Raw genomic sequence first — 24,016 nt, 5'->3', positions numbered from 1 at the left:
CCACACACTGACATAGACTAGTCCAGGACTGAATTTTATATTTCTGAATTTTCCTTCTCTAAGCTTAACTAGGCGAAAACGAGGCCTTGTTAAATTTAAATCTTTTTTTGTTTTAATTAGATATAAATGGTACAGATTCATTATTTGTCAACAATACACGCTCTCTTGAAAATATAATGTAGCCAACTGCATAAAAAAGTATAAAAACATGTATCTTCACCACAGGAAATTCAAAGTGACCAGCTTGTGGCATCTGCTGTCCTACTTACTATGGGTTCATTAGTAGTCAGTTGTGTAGGTGTAGCCAATGACAGAAATATTACCAAATGTAGAGATATTTTACTGCATGCCTAAGTAGGCCTGTGTATTCTGCACCTTTCGTTTCAATATCTGGGTAACAGGAAGCTTGGGGAAACTCTTCTGTGATGGGATGCATTCAAACAGTCAAAACAAAATTAACTTATGCACCCCTTGTGAGTCTTCCTGGATGAAGGCGTATGGTAAACGAACAAAGTTATAAAAGTGCAGTCGCTTCAAAGAGCCACACACACAGTTTCCTTACAGTTTAGAGACGTCTCTGAGACATGGGGGGTGTAGAGGTGTGTGTTTCTGTGGCTTTTCAGCATCGCAAATACAACTTGAGAGCGCTGCCTGTCCAACCTTACCAGTTTCCTCTTCCTGTCCTTTACTGTTTGCCTATGTGTTTGTGTGTGTGTTTCGTGCCTCTGTGTGTGTGTGTGTGTGTGTGTGAGACAGAGAGAGACACACATGCACAAAGGCAGGTCTGTGACACTGACAGGTCTTTGCACCTTTTTCTCACTTTTATAAGTCCAGTGTCAACGCACATACACACACACATACGCATGCACACACAACACCAGCTACCGCTTCTTCGCAGTCCGACACACGTGTTGTGTTTGCTAACTACACGACTATACTGTGAAGATTTGAATGAGGGGCTGTTAACTTTTTCACTCTCTGTGACTCTTTTCAGCCCTTGATCCTGTCTGTCTGTCTGTCTCTCTCTCTCAATACTTTTTTTTTTATTAAAGGAGAGCAGTCAAACCAAACATTAGGCTACATCATCCGGGAGTTCCTTCTAAAAAACACTGTATGTCCTTTGTTTTTTTGTAATGCGGCAGATAAGACGTTTTGGCACTTTGAAATGTTCTGGAACTGTCTCTGGTAGTGGAGATAATGAGGTGGTAATAGTGTCTGCTGATTGGTTGTCCTTTAATTATGGTAGAATTGAGTAGCTATGACAACAGCAGCTGGAATGCTGGGTGCAACAGCAAAGCGACGCTAGTCAGTTTGGTCTTATCAGTCCTTTCAGAGTAAGGCTATATAAAGGAATATTCAGCCATACTTAGCACAGAGACCAGCAGATAAGGTCTATTATTTCAAGTCCTAGTTATTGCGGCGGTCAGATTAAAAATAATCATAAAAGTGCAATAATGGTGCAAAATAGGCCCGTTCAGTAATGCATCTTAAGATAACGATTGTAATTGACTTTTGTGATGCAACAGTCTAGCACCGTTGATTTCAGTTTAAACATTAGTTTGGCATGTTCTTTTTCTGACCATATACGTCTCAGTATTTGTGCATAGGCCATGTTCACACAGGAAGCAGCTGTCAGGGCTCTCTCTCTCTCTCTCTCTCCCCCTCTCTCTCTCTCTCTCCCTCTCATCTGCTGTCTCTCTCTCTCACTCTCTCTCCCTCTCTATCGCTCTCTCTCTCTCTAGTTGTTGAATAAAGCTGTAGTTGGCTGTGTATGGCAGGCCAGATCTGTGTGTCTCTCCAAACTCTGTTCATGCGCAGACATGAATCCACATTCCTTTCTCGTGCATACGAAAGTGAGGTGGTGTGTGTGGGTGGGTGTTTGTGTGTGTGTGTGTGTGTGTGTGTGTCTTATCTCAATCAGAGAGGGGCACGTTTTATGAGCCCCCCCCCCCCCCCCCCCCACAACACTGATAAACACCCAAAATCATATCTGAGAATAGCTGAAGGCAAAAGTGGTATCATGAAGGTTAAGACTTTAGCTGACGTCTAGCCTTGTTAGCTTTGTGGTCTTAATTGACTATTGAGTTCATCTTTTGACACTTTCAAGGGGTTTTTTATATCACACAGGCAAGTGTCAAAAGGCGACCTTTTGAATGCTGTTGAACTCAATAAAAAAGCGCAGACTGTGTGGGTGTGCTAACGTCCATCCGTGCACATGCGCGCGTGTCTAACTGCAGCTCACTGATGGGTGATGTTGAGAGCACATGTGCGGTAATTAAGAGCCTGTTTGTGATGGAGAAGACGGTGTTGACTTGAAATATCGACATGCATGGACATCGCACACATGCCCTGAGCTTTGAGAATGTGGAGTTTATTGAGCAAGTTCAAGAGACCACAAACACTATCAGCTTTACCATGCACCGTTTGTATGGTCGGACTGCATTTGTGCTCTTCTACATTAGGACCATGTCTTTCTGAATGTAAAGCAGTTCTCTTTCAGACCTTTGTGTGTTTGTCGTCTGAACTTGTGGACATGTGGAGCAGAATTTGAGAATGTGGATTGGTGAATGAACTGACAAAGCTCCATAACTGATGTTTGTGTGTCTTGGAGTGGGCGATATTTCGAATATACTCAATGTATCGCGGCTTGTTCTACGTGCAATGTAGTAAATGACTATATCATGAACATCGGGCACAAATTGTCATGCAATTTTTTTAAGCCGCCGGCATGAGACTCACTTTGGCGTTTCGCTTCTCTCACTCTCTCCTATGGCTCTCTCCCTCTCACAGACACAAAAAGAAAAAAACCTCACACACATATGTCTCACACACTTGCCCGCCCATCCAGACCACTCTCCTGGGCATATATAGGTGAAAGGTGTGTTTCTGTATCTGGAGGGAACAGGGAAGGAGCCTGGAGAAAGCAAAAGAAGCGAAGCGCCAAAGTGAGTTTATACATGTTGAGTTTTGAAACGGTATTAGAAGATGAGGGCGGACGAATTGGTTCTGAAAAGAAACCGGATCCATCATCTCGCAGTGGTTTTGGGTATCACAAGGAAGATGCTGAATAAATACTGTTTTGTTAAATTTAACTTTGTTGTGATTTCCCGGTTTTCGCACGCAAGTTTAAAATTCCTCCAACAGAGACCACTAATGAATATAAACAAGAATGTTTTAATGCAGATGTATGTTGCAGGGACTACTAGAATCATCATAATGGTGTGATTTTATGCATCACAGGGTTAAATTGAGCAGTTATGAAGTGCTTTAGTGGAGATTTCAAAATATTGAGAGATACATCATGTATCGCGATATAGCCTGAAATATTGTGGTATTATTTATAGATCATATTGCCCAGCCCTAGTGTGTGTGTTTTCTTTAAGAATAGCCATGAAGTTTAGGCCTAGTGAAGGCTCTAGAGCTGTAGTGTGGAAACACCCACTGCTGTAGCTCCTGCCTCTGCTGCACTGTTTCTACTTAAAACAGAGCTGAGTTCAGTCTGATCTGAGGAATGCTCCTCTGTATGCACGGAGAAATGACTGCATTATAAAGGACATTCATCAGTATTACAGCTGTGCAGTAGACCCACAGAATACACACACACACACACACAGGCCCAGATTTCTTTCAAAAACATACATACAGGATTTGTTCCATGTCTCATTTTAATCTTTTTATTTATTTATTTATTTTTACTTTTCCACACAACACAGCTGTTCCAGAATGCTCTCTGGTGGAGTTCTCATGAAGACCCTCCATATTCTGTCTAGCAGTCTCACTCACAGATGGAGTGGAGTAAAACAACACACATCAAATAACTTGCATTTACCATATCAGTGTTCTCACAGAGCACAGATAGAACACAGCATTATGTATTCACCTCTTTATCTGTGACAGAGTGTTTCCATGCTAAATGTGTGAATGTATCACTTTCATTTGTATGTGTGTGTATGTTTGTGTGTGAGAGAGAGCTTTCTTGGTGTTTCAGTGTTTTTGTTTGTGTATGTTTATTCTTAGAACAGAGTTGACAAGAGCTATGTCATGTGGATGTGTGTGTGTTTGTGTGTGTGTGCGAGAGAGAGAGACTGTGCTATTACTGCAGATACAGATACACAAATACAGTGTCGTTACCAGAGTACCACACACTTATCTCACCTTTTTCAATCATTTGTATGCCGCTCCTCCGTTAATTAGTCATTCAGCTCACCCACTGTCACCACATGCTCTTGTGTGTCATCTGAAACAAACAAACGGAAGTACTCTGTTTAACAAGAACCTGTCTGCACTGCTTTTGTTAAGACTAAGAATACATCATTAGAAACTTCTTAGGCCATATGTCTCTTCACAAACTACCAGATGAGCTTTACTTTTATCACTCTGCTCTCTCTCTCTCTCTCTCTCTCTCTCACTCATACACACACTTTCACAGTGTTGGAAGAGTACTAAAACTTGGCAGGCTGTTAATTTTTCTCTCTCTGTCTCTCTACAGGGACTTGAATCCTCTTAAAGTTTAACCAGAGTGTGTTTCAGAAAAGCTACTATTTAATTTAGAGAGCAGAAGGTTTTTAATGTGTTTCTGCTCTGGTGTAAGAACGCTTGGTTTAACTGGCTCTTTTCTAGGTTGAGGGTTCTCCTTTGGTGTTTTGGGGAGTTTTATCTAGAGATGTGTTTCGAGGGTGCGGGTTAGCTCTTGACTTGTTTTCTGTAACCTATCAAACCAAGAAAGAGCTTCCTGCTCGTGTTGACATTTGAGCCATTTAAATCAGAATGCCTGCCTCTTTTTCTGTGTCCTTTTTTTTTTTTCATATAGCTCAGACTATTTGTCAGACCAAGTCTTTATGACAATGATGCTCTCAAGACCAGCTGGCAATATGCTTAAGCCTCATTTAGTGTAAACTCAAACACAGTCCTCATGTTTAGATGAAAAATCCAGAAAGTTTTTCACCACAGTGCTGTTCCACATTAAGGCACATTTTGAAAAGTTGACTTGAGTTGAGGTGGAGAGTGAATGAAGGCAGGAGGAAGATGTGAAATGGCAAACTGAACTGGATGTCATGGATAACTTCTCGATGGTCTCTCTGTCAGGTGGTACCATGGGAAACTGGACCGCACCATAGCAGAGGAGCGTCTACGGCAGGTCCGAACACCGGGCAGTTACCTCATCAGGGAGAGCGACCGGCGGCCCGGTTCTTTCGTCCTGTCCTTCCTCAGCATGACGGGCGTGGTCAACCACTTCAGGTGAGCCTAACCTGCACACCTAACTACCCTACTCATGTTTAAAAAAAAAAAGAAAAAAGAAAAATTATCGCTTGAGGAGCAATTTCGTTAAAGGCACTAAAACATCGGTTCCTCAAGCAAATGTGACATTAATAGCATTAATGCCATGCACTTAACAGAGAATCAGATTAATGTTGTATCAAATGTAGTGACGTGGTTTCTTTTCACTCCACGTTGACAGACTGGAGGACCAGTCCTTGTCTGTCAGGGATTTTGAGTTTGTGGCTCTTGTGGCATTGACCTACTTTTCTTAACTTAATTCTTGTTTTATTGAGTTGCTTAGCAGGTGCACTGAAGAAGGAAGCCAGAAAGCTGCTTTATGATAAATTAATATTGAAAATTAATGTTTGTGGCAGAGTAGTATTAATCATAGACCATTTGACCAAGGCTATGGAACCGCGACTACCCACTCTTGTATTAATAATTGAGTGTAAGGGCATCCTAGGCTTAACGTTTCTAGATCTACCTGTGACGGTACTGTATGAAGGTGTCAAAGGTGATGGACACAGAGACTTGTCCACTTTCTGAAGTTTTATTTTCTTTAGTGTTTTGTATCATTGAAGTTCACATTAGAATCAAAGCATCACCAGAAGCCTTTATTTTTTTTTTCTTGGTGACTGAAAATTCTTTTCGCATGTCTAATGTAGGCACTGATTGACTAACTGTTACAGAGACACATGATTTGACGTTATTAACAAAACTGGGAAATTGAGTACTCTGATTATCAATAAACCAGGCACAAACAACATACAACGACACAAAACAAGACAGGACTCATCCGAGAGCCTTGCAGTACTCCACGCATAGTATCTCTGAAACATTGTTTTACTAACTGCCAGAATCATCTGTTGGATTTCACCCTAGTAATGTGTGAGGTAAACAAACAGAGCTTTCCAGATAATAAAGAATAATGTATTAATGTTTCGTCTGAGAGGTCAAGTCCAGGGGCACCATTAGCAGCAGTGCCGTGTGCTATGTCATTGATCCTGGTAACTCAAACAGTCACAGCACTGTGGTTGACACTGAAACCTGAGCGAAACTAGTCTAGGATGTGGTTTGTGCTTAGTAAGTCATTTTGTTATTTAAAGACCACTTTTTCCAGTGCTTGGTTTAAATGTGGGAGGTTTCTAGAAAGATTTGAAATGGCCCAAAATACCCCTTCAAGATAAGTGTGAGATGAGGAAGAACACCATAATTTGCTTGATCTTACAAACCCCATTTTAAGAAACACTGCTCTTTTGTATTTGTGAGAGGTGGTTTTGTTTACGGGTATGATGGTGAATCAAAGTGTAAGTGAGCATAGCTATAATTCTTTGAAGGTTGATTTAATAAAGCTCTACTGGTCACAGGACATGCTCTGGTTACACCATGTGACATGAGCCCAATGCGTGGATGGAGATCTTCGTGACTCCACCGCCCACTCATATTAACCCAAAGAGGCTTGTAATATCACGCAGGCCCTCTAACATTTCCATCTTAGATTTTCAGATTAGACAAAGCCCTTTCACATCTGTTCTGCTTTCAATAACCTGATTACGAATGGGCCTAAATGTCAGTATGTATTTGTGGTGTAACCCTGCACATTTTGTTGTAGATATTTAATTTGATATTAACAATAGGTGAAGCCCCTTTTTTGTCAGTATACCACAATCTCATCTTTCCATCTCTAACTGACATTTACCTTTATGTTGTTTTTCAGACGTATGTCTTTCACATGGACTGTTTAACATATGGATGCAATCCTGCATCTCCTGTCTGCTGCTACTGTGTTTTTAATCCATTAAGAAATGCCCAAAGGCCCTGTAATTGCATGCAGACAGATTTTTGTGATGTCCATAGCAGACATTTTCATTTTGAATACATCTCAGAGAAAAAAAAGAACATTTGCAAATGAATAGGTTTCATTCATTTCAATATGAACTGGGTCATGTCATTCAGATGCAAAATTATATTGCTATGTATTGAAGCCTAGAAGACACTGATTAATTTGCTGTGTGTATGTATTTTTCTGTGTGTGTGTGTGTGTGTGTGTGTGTCTGTCTGTCTGTCTGTCTGTCTGTCTGTCTGTCTGTCTGTCTGTCTGTCTGTGTTGCAGGATCATTGCTATGTGCGGGGATTATTACATTGGTGGGCGGCGTTTCTCATCTCTGTCAGATCTCATTGGCTATTACAGCTATGTGTCCTGTCTGCTCAAAGGAGAAAAGCTCCTGTCACCAGTGGCTCCTCCAGAGGTAAGACATCCTAAAACAGCCCTTCTTAAACACCCTCATTCACTCTTTAACAGGCAAGGACACTCAATACTCAACATGCCGCTCTGTTTATTGGACAGATTATGGGAGACCCATTTATCATCCTTTAGAAAATGGAATGAATTGTCTGAGCATGTTGCCTCTCTTACACCCTCACCAGTGTTTTTAACCCCTTAATGCCTGGAACTCTCTGGAGAAGTGTAGAATTTGAGACACTAGTGCTGTGAATACATTTCTACGGTGCTGTTATATGATGTGAAACTGAGCTGTCATTCTCCTGTTCAGCCTGTGGAAGACAGGAGAAGAGTGAGGGCCATCCTCCCATACACCAAAGTGCCAGACACAGATGAGATCAGGTATGTTCAGCCAGCTTTACGACTGTAAAGCAGAATAATACTCAACCACTTAGTCTGCAAAGAAGCATCCCACCACTGTCATTATATATCATCTGCTTATGTTTTTTTTATTTGCTTAGGTATGTTCTTGTCAAATCAGATCACGTCATTGCTGGCCCTTGGTAAACAACTTAATGGACTGTAAATAAATTGAGGCTCGAGAATGTAGATGCTAACACTAGCCCATGCTCTGTGTGTGTGTGTGTGTTTCAGTTTCCTGAAAGGAGACATGTTTATAGTTCATAATGAACTGGATGACGGGTGGATGTGGGTGACCAATGTGCGGACGGAGGAGCAGGGTCTAATTGTGGAGGATTTGGTGGAGGAGGTGGTAAGTGTGCTATCCTCTTTTAGAAAAGAAAGGTGGACAGTATTTCTGTCTGTCTTACAGGCTCAGATTGGTCAGTCACTCTTCATCTCTGTTCAGTACTCCATAGCATGTGAGCGTCTCAAGGTCTCAAACTGAGAAAATAATCAAACCCAAGTCATTGTCAGCATTACCGAGGTAACACGAAATGGGCAAGGGGCGGGAGATATGAATTCAAGTCCCCCTGTGCGATGACAATGTCCTCATTATCACTGACTGCAACTTAATTTTTCAGGGACGTGAAGAAGATCCCCATGAAGGAAAAATGTAAGTTGATGTTTACACGTACATCCACTGACTGCAAATGTCCACATCCAGTCAAATGCTCGTGTTATCTCGGAGTTCAGTTTTCCTCTGTGGGGTGACATCATGTTTACTGTTACTGTGTCGACACTGAGCTGAAGTTTTGACTCTGTTGTGGGGAACCACTGGTGAATTGTGAAGACAATAAATGTCAGAAGCAATGTGTGTGCATGTTTATTATAGAATTTGCCTCAGGCTAGAGATATGACAGCAAGCTGTTACTTGTTAAAATGCGTTCACCACAAAGTGTCATTGGTTGGGATTGGACTGACGGAAGGCTGTCACTGGGGGAGTCATATTCACCGAGTCATGAGCTGAGCGCTCTGCTGTGACTTGATGCTGAGTCACCCCGCTGACGCTGACCCTTTAGTCGTACTTAACCATTTATCTCCCTTAATTCTCCTTTTCGTTCCTGTAGCTGGTACCACGGGAAGATCAGCAAACAAGAGGCTTACAACCTACTCATGACAGGTACACGCATCCTTGCCTGGAACTTGTGTACGAGACACGCAGAAACAGCGCAGAGCAGAAGAACGCTGTGTTAGTCAGTCAGTACTGTGGAGAAAAACAAGGCCAGATCTCGGCGGGAATCATCATATGTTTGGGCTGCATGTCTGACTGCCTTGACCTTTTACCTGACCTATTCAGGCAGAGCGTTCAGTCCTGACTTTACACTTAGACGTACCGGTGTAACAGCAGGAATGCCACGTTAACTTTTAGCTTCTTTAGCCTCATGTTTACCGTGATATCTAGTACTTAAGTTGTGCTCATTTAATATGCTACTTGCTTCCACTTTATTTCATTATTCTAATGTGTCAAAATTGGCCGTTGAGGCCCTTTGTGATGTCACAGTAATAGCGTGTGGCAAACATAAGAGCGATTTACCCATTTTTCTTCTTTCCCTCTTTCTGTTTTCTTCTCTCTGTCTCTCTTTCTCCCTCTCACTCTGGTTCTGCTCGCAGTGGGCCAGGTTTGCAGTTTCCTGGTGCGCCCGTCAGACAACACCCCAGGAGACTACTCCCTGTTCTTCCGCACCAGTGAGAACATCCAGAGGTTTAAAATCAGCCCCACACCCAATAACCAGTACACCATGGGCGGCCGATATTATAACAGGTCTGTGTTTCTATTCAAAGCTTCTTTACTGTCTACATTACAATCACAGGCATGGTTCAGTCTTTACTCTTCTCCACCAGAAAACACGCCAGCATTTCAGCTCCGTCGGCAGTTCTGAAAACCCCCTCCAAGTCTTTTTTTTTTTCCGGAGTATTCCACACACGTACACGTGACAAATGAATGGACTCCCGTGGTGTTTTGAGTGGAGCTGTAGAGTGTGTCGTAAACTAATGTCCTTGACAGTCTTGTGGAATGAAAAAGAGTAATCTTAATGTAAGGGCACTCTGAGTGAACAGGCAGAGAGAAAAATGCTCTCTAGGCTATTTCGTGTTTCTACAATGTATTCACTTACTTATTTTATTTCATTTCATTTGCAGTGTGGATGAGATCATAGAGCATTATAGAAAAGAACAAATTGTGGAGGGATACAACCTGAAAGATCCTGTTTCAGTGCAGGTATGTGAAAATAACCTTGACGTTTTCAAAATATCAACAGGGACAATAACCTTAGATAACCTGTCTCTCTCTCTCTCACTCTCTCTCTCTCTCTGTCTCCCTCTGTTTTTCCTCTCTCTGCCTCCCACAGCAACAGGAACAAGTCTTATCTGAAATGGTTGAAGGCAAAGAAATTTATAACACTATACGACGGAAAACTAAAGACGCTTTCTACAAAAATATTGTAAAGAAAGGATACCTTCAGTTCAATAAAGGTAAATTTCCCCGCAACTCCGACAGCGGAGCAGAGAAGAGTTACCAGGAACCGGACGCTTGAACAAGAACATTCACAGTCTTGTCATGCTCGTACAACTTTTTAAAATTTACCACACATTTAATATTAGACATTGCCCGTCAGCGGAGCCTGCCGAGTTGTTGGCTGTTTTTGGAGCGTGCACATCCAAATAAACCTTTTTAATATGGGCTGAGCCCTAGAAGACATTTATGTCTAATAAACAGTTCCACAATAAATCAGTTTAATAAAGCAAACAGGATTTTAGCACCATCTGACATACACACACACACACACACACCACTTATTTTAATACAACCACGTATTCTTGCACCTAAAATGATTGAGGCATCCACAGTTGGCAAGGTTATCAGCCCAGACATGGTACAGATTGATACTTTCCCATTTACACTGGGAAAAAAAACAAAACAAAAAACAAAGCAAAAAACATTGCAGCATTGATTTGAACGAGTGTCTCCCTCTGAATGCCAAGTGTGTGGCCCCCAGGTAAAGGGAAGCGCTGGAAGAACCTCTACTTCATCCTGGAGGGAAACGACGCACAGCTCATTTACTTTGAGAGCGAGAAACGAGCCACGAAACCCAAAGGCCTGATCGACCTGAGCGTGTGTTCGGTGTACAGCGTGCACGACAGCTTGTTTGACAAGTACGTCCAACCAATCCCCTCTGCTTTTGGGTCGCAAACAGAGGCGCACATACCATGAAGTCAGTGAAACGTTAGCCCACAAAGAAACAGTTTGATCTGTATGTGGTGAACGAAGAGGAAATGAGAGTGCCACTACAGACAGTAGACTCTTCCTACCTGAAGAGCAAAACTGTCCTTTCTTTTCTTTTCACTGGTGAGATTAACCACTTCTCTCTCTGTCTTTTTTTTTTTTTTATTCTCACACCAGGGCAAACTGTTTCCAGATTGTGGTTCAGCACTTCAGTGAGGAGCAATACATTTTTTATTTTGCTGGTGAGACCCCCGAGCAGGCACTGGTGAGCGAGCTTCTCTCTGTCCCCATCTCACATTACGCCCCCCCCCCCCTCTCACGTCCTCAACCTCGCTCAAAACCCCCTCTCCCATTTCCACAGGACTGGATGAAATGCCTCCAGACCTTCTGCAGTAACCTAAGAAAACCAGTACAGGCCACTTCAAACAAACGCCTACGTCAGGTAACACACACACACATCCCAACCCCTCACACACGTTTACCTCCCTCTCCCTCGTTCTCTCTCTCTCTCTGGCCTTCTCGGCCAACGCTAATTGCCTACCGTTCTCCTGTTCTTCAGGTCAGCAGCTTAGTGCTGAATGTGGAAGAAGCCCACAAACTACCCATCAAGCATTTCACCAACCCATTCTGCAACATATACCTGAACAGTGTGCAGGTGGCCAAGACCCATCCCAGAGAGGGTCAAAACCCAGTCTTCACTGAGGAGTTCACCTTCGAGTGAGCATTTCCCACACTGGGCTTCATTTTGCCTAATGTTTTTTTTTTTTTGGGTGGGGGGGTGGTGGTGTTCGGAGTTGTGTGCGTGTTTCTGTGTGTGTATGCATGTCTGTGTGCGTGTGCATGTGTGTCTTTGTGTGCTCTGTGTCTGTCTGTGTGTGTGTGTGTCTGCATGTGTGTTTTTGTGTGCGTGTGCATTTCTTTATGTTCATGTCTGTCTGTGCGTGTGTGCGCTCTGTGTCTGCCTGTGTGTATGCATGTCTGTGTGCGTGTGCATGTGTGTCTTTGTGTGCTCTGTGTCTGTCTGTGTGTGTGTCTGCATGTGCGTTTTTGTGTGCGTGTGCATTTCTTTATGTTCATGTCTGTCTGTGTGTCTGTGCGTGTGTGCGCTCTGTGTCTGCCTGTGTGTGCGTGGGTATGTGTTAACCAGACTGGCTGACCTGTTTCTGTTGTTTTGTGGTTCCTCAGTGATCTATCCAGTGAGATTAACAGGTTTGAGATCAGCCTCAGTAATAAAACCAAGAAGAGCAAAGAAAGTGACATATGTAAGTACCTCTTATCCTGAATATCAACACAACATTAAGTATAAAACCATCAGAGCTTCACTCTCAACTTCACTGCTCTCAGGAACATAAGCATGTCAAATAAGCAGTAAAATAAGTTCTCCTGGCACAAGAGCGCCCCCTAGTGTCAAAGAGATGATTGGACGAGTTTTTATCACAGTCTAAGTTATAGATATGTGCTCATGCTTATGGCATTGTGTGTGACTGCCTGCGTGTCTGTGTGTGTGTGTGTGTGCGTGCAGTGTTCATGCGGTGCCAGTTGAGCAAGTTACAGAGGGGACAGGTGATGGATGAGTGGTTTCCTCTCAGCTCTCATGTGCCTCTTAAGGGCATTGACCCCGGCACCCTCAGAGTCCGTGCCCGCTACTCCATGGAGAAGATCATGCCCGAGGAAGAGTACAGCGAGTTCAAAGAGGTAATGCCAACACAGCACAGCTATGACCTGAACTTCAGGACAGAAAAGGGGACAGTTTTTTTTTTTTACATATATTCTGATCGTTGTTACCGTTTGGGTTTTCAGTATTTATACATTGCACCAACAACACTCTCTTTCTGTAAAGAAAGTATTTTACCCCAAACTACAGTGATTTACCATGCCTTTAACAGCAGTGGCTGAATCAACAGTGAGTTTCCACAAAAACGATTTCTTCAATATCACAGGGGAAATAAAGAACAAAGCCCTATTTCTTATCAACACAGGGTTTTCTGATAACTAATCCTGTTGATATAGCTCTCATAGGCTCCCAGGGAAGGCGGGACTCTTACTATTGGTCCTGAACACCATCTGTCAAAAACTTAATTACAAGGAGGCAGCTGTCACAATGGGCCCATATGGCAATACAACCGAACTAATAAACCATTACTGATAGTATTGACAATAGGCTTCATTTTATTGAAGCACTGACTAAAAGTTACATCATCAGTACCCATGGATACAGAGATTATAATTGAATTTTTCTCTTCGTGATAATTGTTTTAGATAGACGGACATGGTTGGAGTAAACTATCCAACTGTGGCATGTCCTTCAAATAATCTTAGCTTTACTGATATCTGTGATTATGAGCAGAGTCATCCTGTTCTCTCTCTAGCTGATCCTGCAGAAAGACTTCCACGTCATCTACTCTCTGGCCCACGTGTGTGGGCATGACCGCACGCTGCTGGCCAGCCTCCTGCTCCGCATCTTCAGACACGAACGGGCCGAGGCCTCCCTACTCAGGACGCTCAACGACCGCGAGATCAGCATGGAAGGTACAAGACTTTGAAACATGCCTCTTTCGCCGGCGTCGACTAACACCGAGCGTATGGAGAGTCACGTGCCTGATTTCTCTCTGTGTGAACAGCATCCAACATATGCAGAGAGCGATGTCTTTCTTTTGTGGATGTGTTCATTTGTTTTTCATTCGCTCACAGATTAAACTGTAACGGAGAGCGGTCTCTGTGCTTGTTTCAGATGAGGCTACGACTCTTTTCCGCGCCACCACCCTCGCCAGCACGTTGATGGAGCAGTACATGAAAGCCACAGCCACACCCTTCGTCCACCATGCCCTCAAAGACACCATCCTCAAGATCATGGAGAGCAAGCAGTCCTGTGAGGTAACGGGCCAATCACAGCCTTTGTCATATTCTCTAAGCCCCCCCCCCCCCCAACGGTTACTACACTATCCCACGGTGTGTCAGCCAGTCCTGGACCAGCTTTGCTATTGGAAACTTGAGTGAGGTGCCCTGTCAATAGCATGCCTTCTCAACACTAACGTAATTTGTGGGTTAGGTCTGCTTCAGCTACACGGAATCAAATGTTAATCTGGTTTAATACGACGTGGTTTTGCTGATATCAAGATAGTTATCAGTGATGACTGATTTGATTTCAATGAGAATGTAAATACATTCATTTTGTAGGAAAATTTCAGTTTTAACCGTAGCCTGTATAAAGGCTAGAAAGCTAAAGATGTTTTTGTAACAAGTTGACTACTCCCTTTGGCGCTTTGATACCATGTTTCTGTCAAGTTTAGTTCAGTTGCCAAGAGCAAAGTGTAATCTTGTGACATTTTGTCCTATGGTTCCGCTTACCTCTTTGTCTCAGTAAAGAGAGACATTCTGACTAGTAACGTGATGAGAAATGTTACAATTGAGTGTACCTCTCACAGCTGCATGTCATAGTAGAGAAATATCTCTTGTAGGTAGACCTTTCTCTTGTAGGTTACAGTGTCATTGTAAGGTGACTCTCAGCAGTAACCAGTTTCTGTGGCTGTGCTGCTGTAAATATGTAGTTGTTTGACGAGTTGAAATCACTGTAATTGTATATTTGTTTATGATTGGTTATAATGACTGTAAATGTGTAGTTGTTTATGATTGGTTATAATGACTGTAAATGTGTTGTTTATGATTGGTTGAATCTCTGTAGCTAAACCCATCTAAACTGGAGAAGAATGAGGATGTGAATATGAATCTTGCTCACCTACTCAACCTACTGTCTGAATTAGTGGAGAAAATCTTCATGGCTGCAGAGATTCTGCCACCGTGAGTTCACCACAGCACTGCATGTGACTGCAATTACACATACACACACCTTATGCCATATGCCATGACCACTGTACACAGAGCAGAGTTTTAATGCTCTCTCACACACACACACACACATACACACATACACAGGGACATATGCCATGCCTACTGCACATAGATGGACACCCATATGTTTCTAAACATGCAGCCATATTTATGTGGAAGTAAATGTCCTCTCTCTCTGTCTCTACACTTTCTCTCTGGTCAGAACTCTGAGGTTCATATACGGATGTTTGCAGAAGTCAGTCCAGCAGAAGTGGCCCACTAACACTACGATGAGGACCAGAGTTGTGAGGTAAACACCCTACCCCTCTCTCTCTGGTTTATTTAGACAGCTGAGTGTGTTGTAGGCTTGGTGTGTCTGGTGTGAGAAATGCTCTCAGTATGAACTCAGTGTGTCTGTGTTCTCTGTATGAACTGACTCGCTGTGTCTGTGTTCTCTGTATGAACTGACTCGCTGTGTCTGTGTTCTCTGTATGAACTGACTCACTGTGTCTGCGCTCTCAGTATAAACTGTCTCGCTGTGCCTGTGCTCTCATTATAAACTGACTCAGTGTGTCTGTGTTCTCTGCTCCTCAGTGGCTTCGTGTTCCTCAGACTGATCTGTCCTGCCATCCTCAACCCCCGAATGTTCAACATCATCGCAGGTTAGAATAACATGCCCAAACTTCTGTCCAACACTTTCCGTATCCCATGCTGACTCGACCCTCTCGTTTTGGCAAGAGAACGTGGCTTATTGACATTTGAAAATACTGTGAAAATCAGCACTAATCTTTGATTTCACACACTATCTCCCTCTCCTCTCCTCTCTTCTCCGTCTTTGTTGCCATGGTTTTTTCCTCGCAGATCCTCCGTCCTCCACTGCCATTCGGACTCTCACTCTGGTTGCTAAGTCAGTTCAGAACTTGGCCAACCTTGTGGAATTTGGTGCTAAGGTACAGCAGGAAACTCTGCTCTCAAACATCACACCAATACAAGACAAATAATCCATCCTTTTTCACGTCTGTGACACTGAGTCTCTTGTCATCCTGTGTGTGTGTGTGTGTCCCAGGAGCCCTACATGGAGGGGGTGAATCCTTTTATCAAGAACAACAAGCAGCGGATGATTATGTTTCTGGATGAGCTGGGGGTACGTCCCGTTCAAACGGGTTTATAGAAATAAGCTGTGCAGACTTTGACGGACTCTCACTGTATTTAAAGAAATTGCATTTGGGAAGGTTTTATTGATTGCCTGACCTTTTCCAGAACGTTCCTGACCTCCCCGACCCCACGGAGCACTTTAGGACCGACCTTTCCCGTGACCTTGCCGCCCTGCATGAGATGTGCGCCACTCACTCAGATGGACTCCGTACACTCAGCAACGAAAGAGGAGCACAGCAGGTGTGTGTGTGTGTGTGTGTGTGTGAGTGACAGATAAGGAGACATATCTTATGAGCTGAGATTTCTCGGTTTGCAAGCTAACTTCGGTAAATGGGCTGCAGAGGTCAGGAGTGTGCAGCGGGAGAAGTGATGTGTTTTTCCTGTTGGGCCTATGCAGGTTTTGACAGCATATTGTTTTAAATGAACTGCCTGACTGCATATTCTTGCTTTGAGAAAGACCTCACCACTGGCACTCATGTCTTGCAAATGCTCTCTAAAACTTCGGTCAGAAATTTTCCAAAGGATACAAACCTCTTTTCTAAATACCGCTGCCTGTAAAGAGCATGTAAAATGTAGCAAAATGGTTTATGTCCCCTGTTTCTCTCTCTCTGTAGCATGTGCTGAAAAAGCTGCTGGCTATAACAGAACTCCTCCAACAGAAGCAGGTGCAATACGCCATGTCCAACAGCAACAGGTAGCTCTCGTTCCCTCCACCCCCGTGTCTGTCTATCTGTCTCCGTCTCCATGGAGTAGCCAGTGGGACCTTAGCATGTTTCACCTTCCTCCCACCCATCATCACCATGGCAACCCTTCCCTCACCACCTCTGTCATCCCACCGTTCCATTCTGTGTCTACGGAACCCTATGCAAGAGCAACAGCCGAAGCAGCAGAAACCAAGTCAGGACTCTCCACATCCTCAGAGACTCTTTAAAGTCTGTTAACATGGGAGTCTTACCCTTTTAACTGTGCTCTACAACATGGGTACAACATTTTGTTTTTCCCTTCATTTTTCAATGGATCGAAAAAGATCCACCTCTATGCGCGTGCGTGCGTGTGTGTGTGTGAGTGAGAGTGAGAGTGAGAAACTGTTTGTGTCCAAACACAAGCTGCCAAAGTGTGTGTGTTTGTCTGCTTGAGACAAGCTGGTAATGACGAGACCACAGCCTCCGCTCTCTGTAACTGGACCTCTGAGCTCTTACTTTCTTTTTTTCAATATTGTAATTAGTCACTGATTTACACAGTGGTCTTGACAATACATGCAAATGTGCCCCCCCAGAAATGTGTGTTCTCTCATCTTATCTTATTATATTTTTGTTCAGTTCTAATTGCTGTAAACTGGATTTGTTTTTCTCTCTCTCCTTCTCTCTCAGAGAATGATATTTTATATCAGAACAATAAATTCTCTTGCTGGAAACATGAGTACATAATTGGAGGTAATCAGATAACAGATATACAGTGCAGATTGGACTGAACCAGTTATCTGTGTAGCGATTTCTAGGCCTGTAATGTACTCAGGGGAGACACACACGTTTACAGCAGAATGCTTTTGAGTCACGCTGTACCAAACGCATGAGCGCATTAAACTTGTTCTCTACAATTATAATTATGACTGGTTGATTCTAAAAACGAAAAATAATTTCATTTTCACAGCAGCCTTTAAATTATCTTGATGCCGTTTGAATCTGCATTAAAAACAATTATCTGGATGTCACTGAAGATGTGTTTACACTCCTGACCGAGAGTTAATTACATGTGGAAAGAGTGATTTTACCATACCTCACAGCAAGTGAAGTACTTAAGACATACAAAAGTACAAAAAAAAGATTTATTTTCACTAAAACAAACAAACAAAAAAAAACAACCAAAGAAAGGTCTTCAAGACTCGTGGAAAAAAATGTCAATATTCAGAAATATTTACAAAGAGTTTGCCTTTTCTGTCAGCAGGGCTTCCACTGTGCTGGAGCTCACGGGAAAAACGTATGGCCGTAACTGTTGTACCTGCACACTGTGCACAGCGGCAGAAAACTGTCTGTGGCTCCAAAGACTGTGTGTGTGTGTGCGTGTGTGTGTGTGTGTGTGCGTCTGTAAGAGAGGGGGTCTCTCACAAAAACTCCAGATCTTCATCTGTCCATTCAGCCTGTAAATATCAGTCACCAAATCAACCAGTTACTTATGATAAAAAAAAAACAACCAAAACTCACAATACACAAAAAAAGATTTTCAACAGGAGGAGATCCAAATGTGAACTGTTCTTTCTCACCTCTTCAGTCACAAGCGGCTTCTTCACAACATGGTCGTCATCCTCGTACCCCCGTTTTCTTTTCCTGGGAGACACAGATGGAAGAAAACCTCTTAGAAAACCGTTCTGTTTTATATAAAGCAGTATTAGCGTAACATGCAGCTGCTCTGGTAGTTTTCTAGCATAAATGCTCTCCACCCATCTTCCCTACACATCTCTTAGCATTAGCACCAAGACAACCCTGGTGAACCCATTTCACTTTGCATTCATGTTCATTCCTGTGTTCCAGTAGAATTTTAGAACATAAATGTCTAGATGTGTGTGTGTGTGTGTTATTGAACTGAAAGATTATATTGACTGAAAGGCTTGTACATGGATAATTCTAAGCAAACTAAATTGAGGAGCTGCCCTTTTCACTGGTGCCTAATTTATTAGCAGTCATAGCGTTAGAGGTTGTTCTTCTACCCGACGTGTTGAACTTGACAGCAGAGCTGTCTAGACAACAGGCAGTGTAATATTACAGTGAACAAAAGTCAAGTCAGTGTCTCAGTTCAGTTTTTTCAAGATCTCTTTCACCTCTTTAAAAAGAACCATGGATATGCACCTTGAATCTCAGCTGGCTAATACTGAAATAAAGCAAAATGTTTCCCAAGGTAATTTTAACACACATCTTTAAAATAAGATAGACTGAACGCATTGTCCTGGACTAACTTCATATGTTGTTTTCCAGAAATGAATGTACCATTGTAGCAATGGCCACCACTATCCAGGTGCTGTGATGGGATTGGCTCCTGAGAAAGACGGACAGGCTGCTCATCCAATCCAGGACCAGCAAACACAGGACTAGCTTTGAGCTGTGAACTGTTGGCTTTACAACTTTCCAATAAAGCTCGTTCTTCAGCTCTTTTTTCTGCTCAAAGTTTACAAAAATTCTCACATGGGAAAACTGAGGACCTACTGATGTACCTGAAGGACCTTGTATCAACCACGTTTCCCCTAAAACTTATCAACTCTTTATTTATTTATTTTTTTTCAGAAGATCTCCTGTCCTGCTTCTTAACCCAAACACAAGAGTGAGCCTTTCCCCACTGGTGGTTCTCTCCACCATCACCAAAGCCCATGTTAGACAACTCCAACACTACCGTTCCATATGAAAGCTGCAATTGTTCTTCTGAGTGTGGATGTTTCGTCAAAAGGAAAACCACTTTTTAGGGGGTAAAAAAAGTGGTTTTAAGATACTGTAGTACAGCGGGATAAGAGAAAGAACCTCGTGTGCACTCACAACTAGCAATGGAGATGGAGGAGAACTTAAGCATGGTAGCAATCGCTAATAGCAGGGAAACCAAGATGCACCTCTTCTCTGAAACACAAGCCTTAAAAACAACGACAACAACAACAAAAAAAACGACCTTCTACACTCAAACGTTTACCAAATCTCTTCTCTCTTCAACAGCGTAATCCAATTACAGAAAATCAAAATTGATTCTCTTCATAACTTCTATAAGCTGCTTGGCTGAAGAACATGCTGCACCTCTGATTGACTTTTGATCTCCAAACCTGGGTTTCTGTGTATGATACCTTTATGAGACTTTTTTGGAGGATTAGATAAAGAGTTTGTAGCCACCCCTGTGCTTTCTGCATGTGTTTACATACAATAAACTGGCTCAGGCGTGTATTCTTAGCCTGTTGCAAATCTGATAAACTTCTCTCAGACAGAGGGTATTAAAACATGATACAGTGCCCTTTCTTACAAAGCTGATCGTTGATCAATATTGTATCTAATCCTCAGTTTGTCATTGAGTTTTGTTTTATCACGTGAAACCGGTTACGTTGGCAGCTCTAGAGTAGGACTATGTGATTTGTTTTGGTTATCGCTCGTGCAAAGATGAAATTCTTTCCTTTGGCTTTCCGACATGTTAATCAGTCATGTGGTGACTGCTTTGTGACAACAGATTGAAACCGTTTCCTCCTTTAAGTCTTTTGATTTTTTCTTTTTTTTTAAGAGTTGTATCACAGTATGAATCTATAACTGCTCCTTATAGATGCACTGATTCTACCCTAAACTTGAAAAAAATATCTCCCTTGACCAAATCCGCCTGGCGGTTGTGTGTGGATGCAGTCAGAGGACTCTCTGGACAGGAACCGATCCGACCCGTTTATTCCCACAGATGCTGATATATGTACTCCTCTGTATTCCAGACTGCTGATGTATTTTTATTTTTCTATAAGCATAGCCACGACTTTTTTGCATCTTAGGTATAAAATGCCAAGTGATCAACCGAGCTGAATAAAAACTGTTAGTAAACACTGATGAAATCCTGCCTTATTTCTTCAAGTAACACCCACCCCCATTACCAAACTATATTTTACATAAAAAAGTTAGTTTGTTATTCTCTCCTCAGCTGAACCATGAAACATATCAGTACAAAATCACACTCCAAATTTTCTGTAAACATTTAAGGTTGTGTTTGCTTACCACACTACATACTTACAGGTTTGTGTTGGTCACAAATTCAGCATGAATCCTGTCCAGTTTCTGTTTACACACATTGACCTCCTCTTGTTTGGGCATCTCATACTCTTTAATAAGGCTGGTTATTCCTACAATGTAAAACAGCAACACTCACACACCTCTGTGTCCACCATGGATAACAGGACTTTTCAGCTACTGTATGGAGATATCTTAATTATACATTGAATCATTCATATGTATAATAGTCATTAGTTTAGCAGAAGTTTAATGTTACATATATCGTAAGGTTCAAAGTATCTGGTTGCAGCAACATCAAAAGTCAATGTTGGCATATTAAACTTGGGGTTCAATTGTGTGTACAGCGTGTTGATAATAATAATGCTGGAACACATATCGTGGGGAAAATGTTTTATAAGGTTTCTGGTGTACTTACTTCTCATAGAGTCATACATCTTTGATAGAGTCTCTTTGTCATCCTTTAGTCCCATGCATTCTGTTAAATAGCTATAAAAACACAAGGAAATCCAGCCATTTAGCCTTAAATCTCCATCAAACACAGTATCCTGCCCCTTCGGTCAATATGACTGGAATTTCTACTCACAGGAGACTTAGTAACCTTTGACGAAGTACCAGTTAGAAGTTGGTTTAGCATTGGCTCACGCTAATTCAATCAAGAAACTGCTGTCATTTAAGCAATTATCTCTTGAGAACTCCAAGTAGCACTCTCAACTCTTTCTTTAAAGGTCAGGGCTTAAATTTTTATTTAAGGCTTCATTCTCTGAAATTCGTTGACACATGTTAGCTCTCTGGCCTTCTTAGTAAAGAGTTATCTGTGCACAATTCTGAGTGAAGAGTTAGCCGTCTGTGATTCTTTGTGAGGACATGGCTGTCTGTAATTCATAGTGAAGAGTTACCTAGCCGAAATTCTTAATGAATAGTTAGCTGTCTGTAATTCTTAGTCAAGAATTAGCTGTCTGTAATACATAGTGAGGAGTTAAGTAGCTGTAATTCTTAATAAATGGTTAGCTGACTGTAATTCATAGAGAAGAGTTAACTAGCTGTAATTCTTAATAATTAGTTCGCTGTCTGCAATTCATAGTGAAGAGTTAACTAGCTATAATTCTTAACAAATAGTTAGCTGTCTGCAATGAAGAGTTAAAAAGCTGTAAAAGGTTATCTCTGTAATTTTGGGTGAAGTGTTGGTTAAAAGTTGACTCACGTCTCCATGTTGAGTCCAGCTCGAGCAGCACTGTTAAGCACAGCGGTCAGAGCGATCTGGGACGGCGAGAACAACAGCCCAGCATCCGTCATGGCGGCTCTGTTCAGGAAATCGTCCGCGCTCTTCCGTAGCATCTCTGGGTTCTCCAGCAGAGGGTAACGAGTCTGAGGAGAGACCACAGTTTCCATCCATCTCCATTCCAAGCCCACTGCCTCAACAGGAAACATCGTCTATACTGACAGTAATGCTTCAACTGAGTGTAGAACAAACTGTGAAAGTCCTGACGTCCTGATAATATTTAACAGACGTTACAATTACCTTTATAGCCTTTGCAGTTGACAATTTATTCAGATCTGGAAGAGCACGTAAACCCTGAACACTGCATTACTCTATATTCTAAACTACTGTCTTTCTAACTCTGTTGGAGTGTATTGTATTTCTGATGAGAGGATTCATAATGAGTCATGATGAGGAGGTTTTTTTGAGAGACGGTAACCCAATCTGCCCAGTCAAAGTCTCTTCTACCTTCAGGTCGATGAGAAAGCCCTCCATGGGTCGGTAGGGGGTGTGCACCACGAGGTGGAAGTTGAGCTGTTGAATGAGAAGTAACTCGTACTCCAGGATCTGCTCCAGGACTCGCTCCTGCCCTGCTGAACTCTCCTGAAGGTTCCCCACGAACTGACCGCTTGACACGTTGAACTCATCCGTCTTACAGGCCAGGTATGCACAGGTCAACCTACACAAAAGTGAAGCAAATTCAGTGACCCATAGCACAGCCAGCAGCAAGACAACACATTTAATATAATCCCAATACACATAATAACAGTGCATGTTTATGGAAAAATTACTGTGTGACAGTCTCAGAATTATACCAAGATCCCACTCTTAACTTTGAATTATGAAGAGTTAACAGTTCAGATCGTCCAAAATGAACTTAAAACTGTCAGTAATCATAAGCTGTCGGTTAAGTTCTGTAATGCGGTTTGTAATCATTGCACAGATGTACACTGTTACGATCCACTTACATAATTATCCTCGGGTGATACTCCATCAGTGAATTATTCATGTAAAACCTTCTAAAATACATGCAGGCTGTACCCTATATGGACAAAACCGCAAGTTAAAAGTGTCCTTATGAAGTCTAACATCCAATGTATAGTTTCAATGTATAATTTTAGAACTAACTTTACACATGTGAGTTAAACATGCATTTGATTTAAAAGCCTTAATTTAAAAGCCTTCCGTGCATCTCGAACATTCTTGTCAAATCATCTGAGAAAACTGAATTAACTTGAACACAAAGACATTATCTGTTTTTATAAGGGCCACAAAATCTCTCTAAACATAGTTAGGGACTGGAAAAACTTCACTAACAATACAGCATGTCATTTACACAGGCCCATCTAAACACATGAATGCCTTTTATCATGTCTCTCCTTGATCATAAAGGGGAATCAGTATTTACCACGACAGACTTAGGCATGGCAGGTTTGAAAATAGTGCAGAAATCCAATAGTCTCTTTTCATAGTGTCTGAAGAGGACTTTCTCTTCGCGAGGGTCCAGAAAGATGGACTCGTTCACCCCAGGCTGCATATACAAAGAGAAATTGTAAAGGAAGGAGCAGTTACTCATTCTTATCTACAGTAACGCTAACAGGTAAACATTAGATAACCATGAACGTAAGAAAGCACATATTTGGGGACAGTGCTAGTATTACAAGCGTAACGGCACCGATTACTAGTCTCAGAGTGAAATGGAGTGCTTTTTTTTAACATTAACGTCATTTAGAAAATCTGTGAGTGGTATTTAGCCTTACTTTTCCACTTGTTAAGATCTTGGAGCGAAACGTCGTGTTTGCCTCATATCTCATCTGTTCTAGAGTTGCTTCTTTATCGAAGGTCCAGAATTTTTTCTGGGAGCTATTGTGGTACATGCT

The 24,016-nt window shown here is 42.2% G+C and overlaps 2 protein-coding genes across 3 annotated transcripts in view; one reads left to right on the top strand and one right to left on the bottom strand.

The window, feature by feature from the left end:
- rasa1a (RAS p21 protein activator (GTPase activating protein) 1a) overlaps nucleotides 1-19,166 on the top strand; it is a 25,415-nt gene extending 6,249 nt beyond the window's left edge. Inside the window, exons 2-26 of one of the 2 annotated variants that reach the window (XM_030769009.1) lie at nucleotides 5,086-5,238; nucleotides 7,373-7,508; nucleotides 7,812-7,882; nucleotides 8,135-8,252; nucleotides 8,524-8,555; nucleotides 9,010-9,062; nucleotides 9,554-9,704; nucleotides 10,082-10,160; nucleotides 10,291-10,414; nucleotides 10,939-11,095; nucleotides 11,343-11,430; nucleotides 11,527-11,607; nucleotides 11,725-11,882; nucleotides 12,351-12,427; nucleotides 12,688-12,860; nucleotides 13,535-13,694; nucleotides 13,897-14,039; nucleotides 14,848-14,963; nucleotides 15,217-15,303; nucleotides 15,588-15,655; nucleotides 15,855-15,943; nucleotides 16,060-16,137; nucleotides 16,254-16,388; nucleotides 16,763-16,842; nucleotides 19,118-19,166. In XM_030769009.1, coding sequence (XP_030624869.1) covers nucleotides 5,086-5,238; nucleotides 7,373-7,508; nucleotides 7,812-7,882; nucleotides 8,135-8,252; nucleotides 8,524-8,555; nucleotides 9,010-9,062; nucleotides 9,554-9,704; nucleotides 10,082-10,160; nucleotides 10,291-10,414; nucleotides 10,939-11,095; nucleotides 11,343-11,430; nucleotides 11,527-11,607; nucleotides 11,725-11,882; nucleotides 12,351-12,427; nucleotides 12,688-12,860; nucleotides 13,535-13,694; nucleotides 13,897-14,039; nucleotides 14,848-14,963; nucleotides 15,217-15,303; nucleotides 15,588-15,655; nucleotides 15,855-15,943; nucleotides 16,060-16,137; nucleotides 16,254-16,388; nucleotides 16,763-16,842; nucleotides 19,118-19,166 — 2,656 coding nt within the window. Of the gene's footprint in view, nucleotides 1-5,085; nucleotides 5,239-7,372; nucleotides 7,509-7,811; nucleotides 7,883-8,134; nucleotides 8,253-8,523; nucleotides 8,556-9,009; nucleotides 9,063-9,553; nucleotides 9,705-10,081; nucleotides 10,161-10,290; nucleotides 10,415-10,938; nucleotides 11,096-11,342; nucleotides 11,431-11,526; nucleotides 11,608-11,724; nucleotides 11,883-12,350; nucleotides 12,428-12,687; nucleotides 12,861-13,534; nucleotides 13,695-13,896; nucleotides 14,040-14,847; nucleotides 14,964-15,216; nucleotides 15,304-15,587; nucleotides 15,656-15,854; nucleotides 15,944-16,059; nucleotides 16,138-16,253; nucleotides 16,389-16,762; nucleotides 17,220-19,117 lie in introns of those variants that run through there. The other variant, XM_030769016.1, reaches the window with a different exon arrangement.
- ccnh (cyclin H) lies at nucleotides 18,209-24,016 on the bottom strand. The gene is made up of 9 exons (XM_030769028.1): nucleotides 23,897-24,016; nucleotides 23,545-23,667; nucleotides 23,105-23,178; nucleotides 22,605-22,815; nucleotides 22,080-22,243; nucleotides 21,294-21,364; nucleotides 20,880-20,988; nucleotides 18,409-18,472; nucleotides 18,209-18,285 (listed from the first exon to the last, which is right to left on the bottom strand). Exons 1-9 carry the CDS (start codon nucleotides 24,011-24,013, stop codon nucleotides 18,250-18,252), a joined length of 969 nt encoding a protein of 322 aa, XP_030624888.1. The 5' UTR covers nucleotides 24,014-24,016; the 3' UTR covers nucleotides 18,209-18,249.

This window comes from Chanos chanos, chromosome 1, assembly GCF_902362185.1.
Source record: "Chanos chanos chromosome 1, fChaCha1.1, whole genome shotgun sequence".
Taxonomy (NCBI): Eukaryota; Metazoa; Chordata; class Actinopteri; order Gonorynchiformes; family Chanidae; genus Chanos; species Chanos chanos.
Note: the sequence above shows the minus strand (reverse complement) of the source record. Positions and strands in the feature narration are given on the sequence as shown.

Bases quoted from the DNA above. Each gene is read 5' to 3' on its own strand.
- ccnh (XM_030769028.1), bottom strand. From the start codon at position 24,013: ATGTACCACAATAGCTCCCAGAAAAAATTCTGGACCTTCGATAAAGAA. The intron at 21,365-22,079 runs GTGAGTCAACTT...GTGTTTTTATAG, and splicing joins GCTGGACTCAACATGGAGAC to CTATTTAACAGAATGCATGG. The intron at 20,989-21,293 runs GTAAGTACACCA...TTTACATTGTAG, and splicing joins GATGTATGACTCTATGAGAA to GAATAACCAGCCTTATTAAA.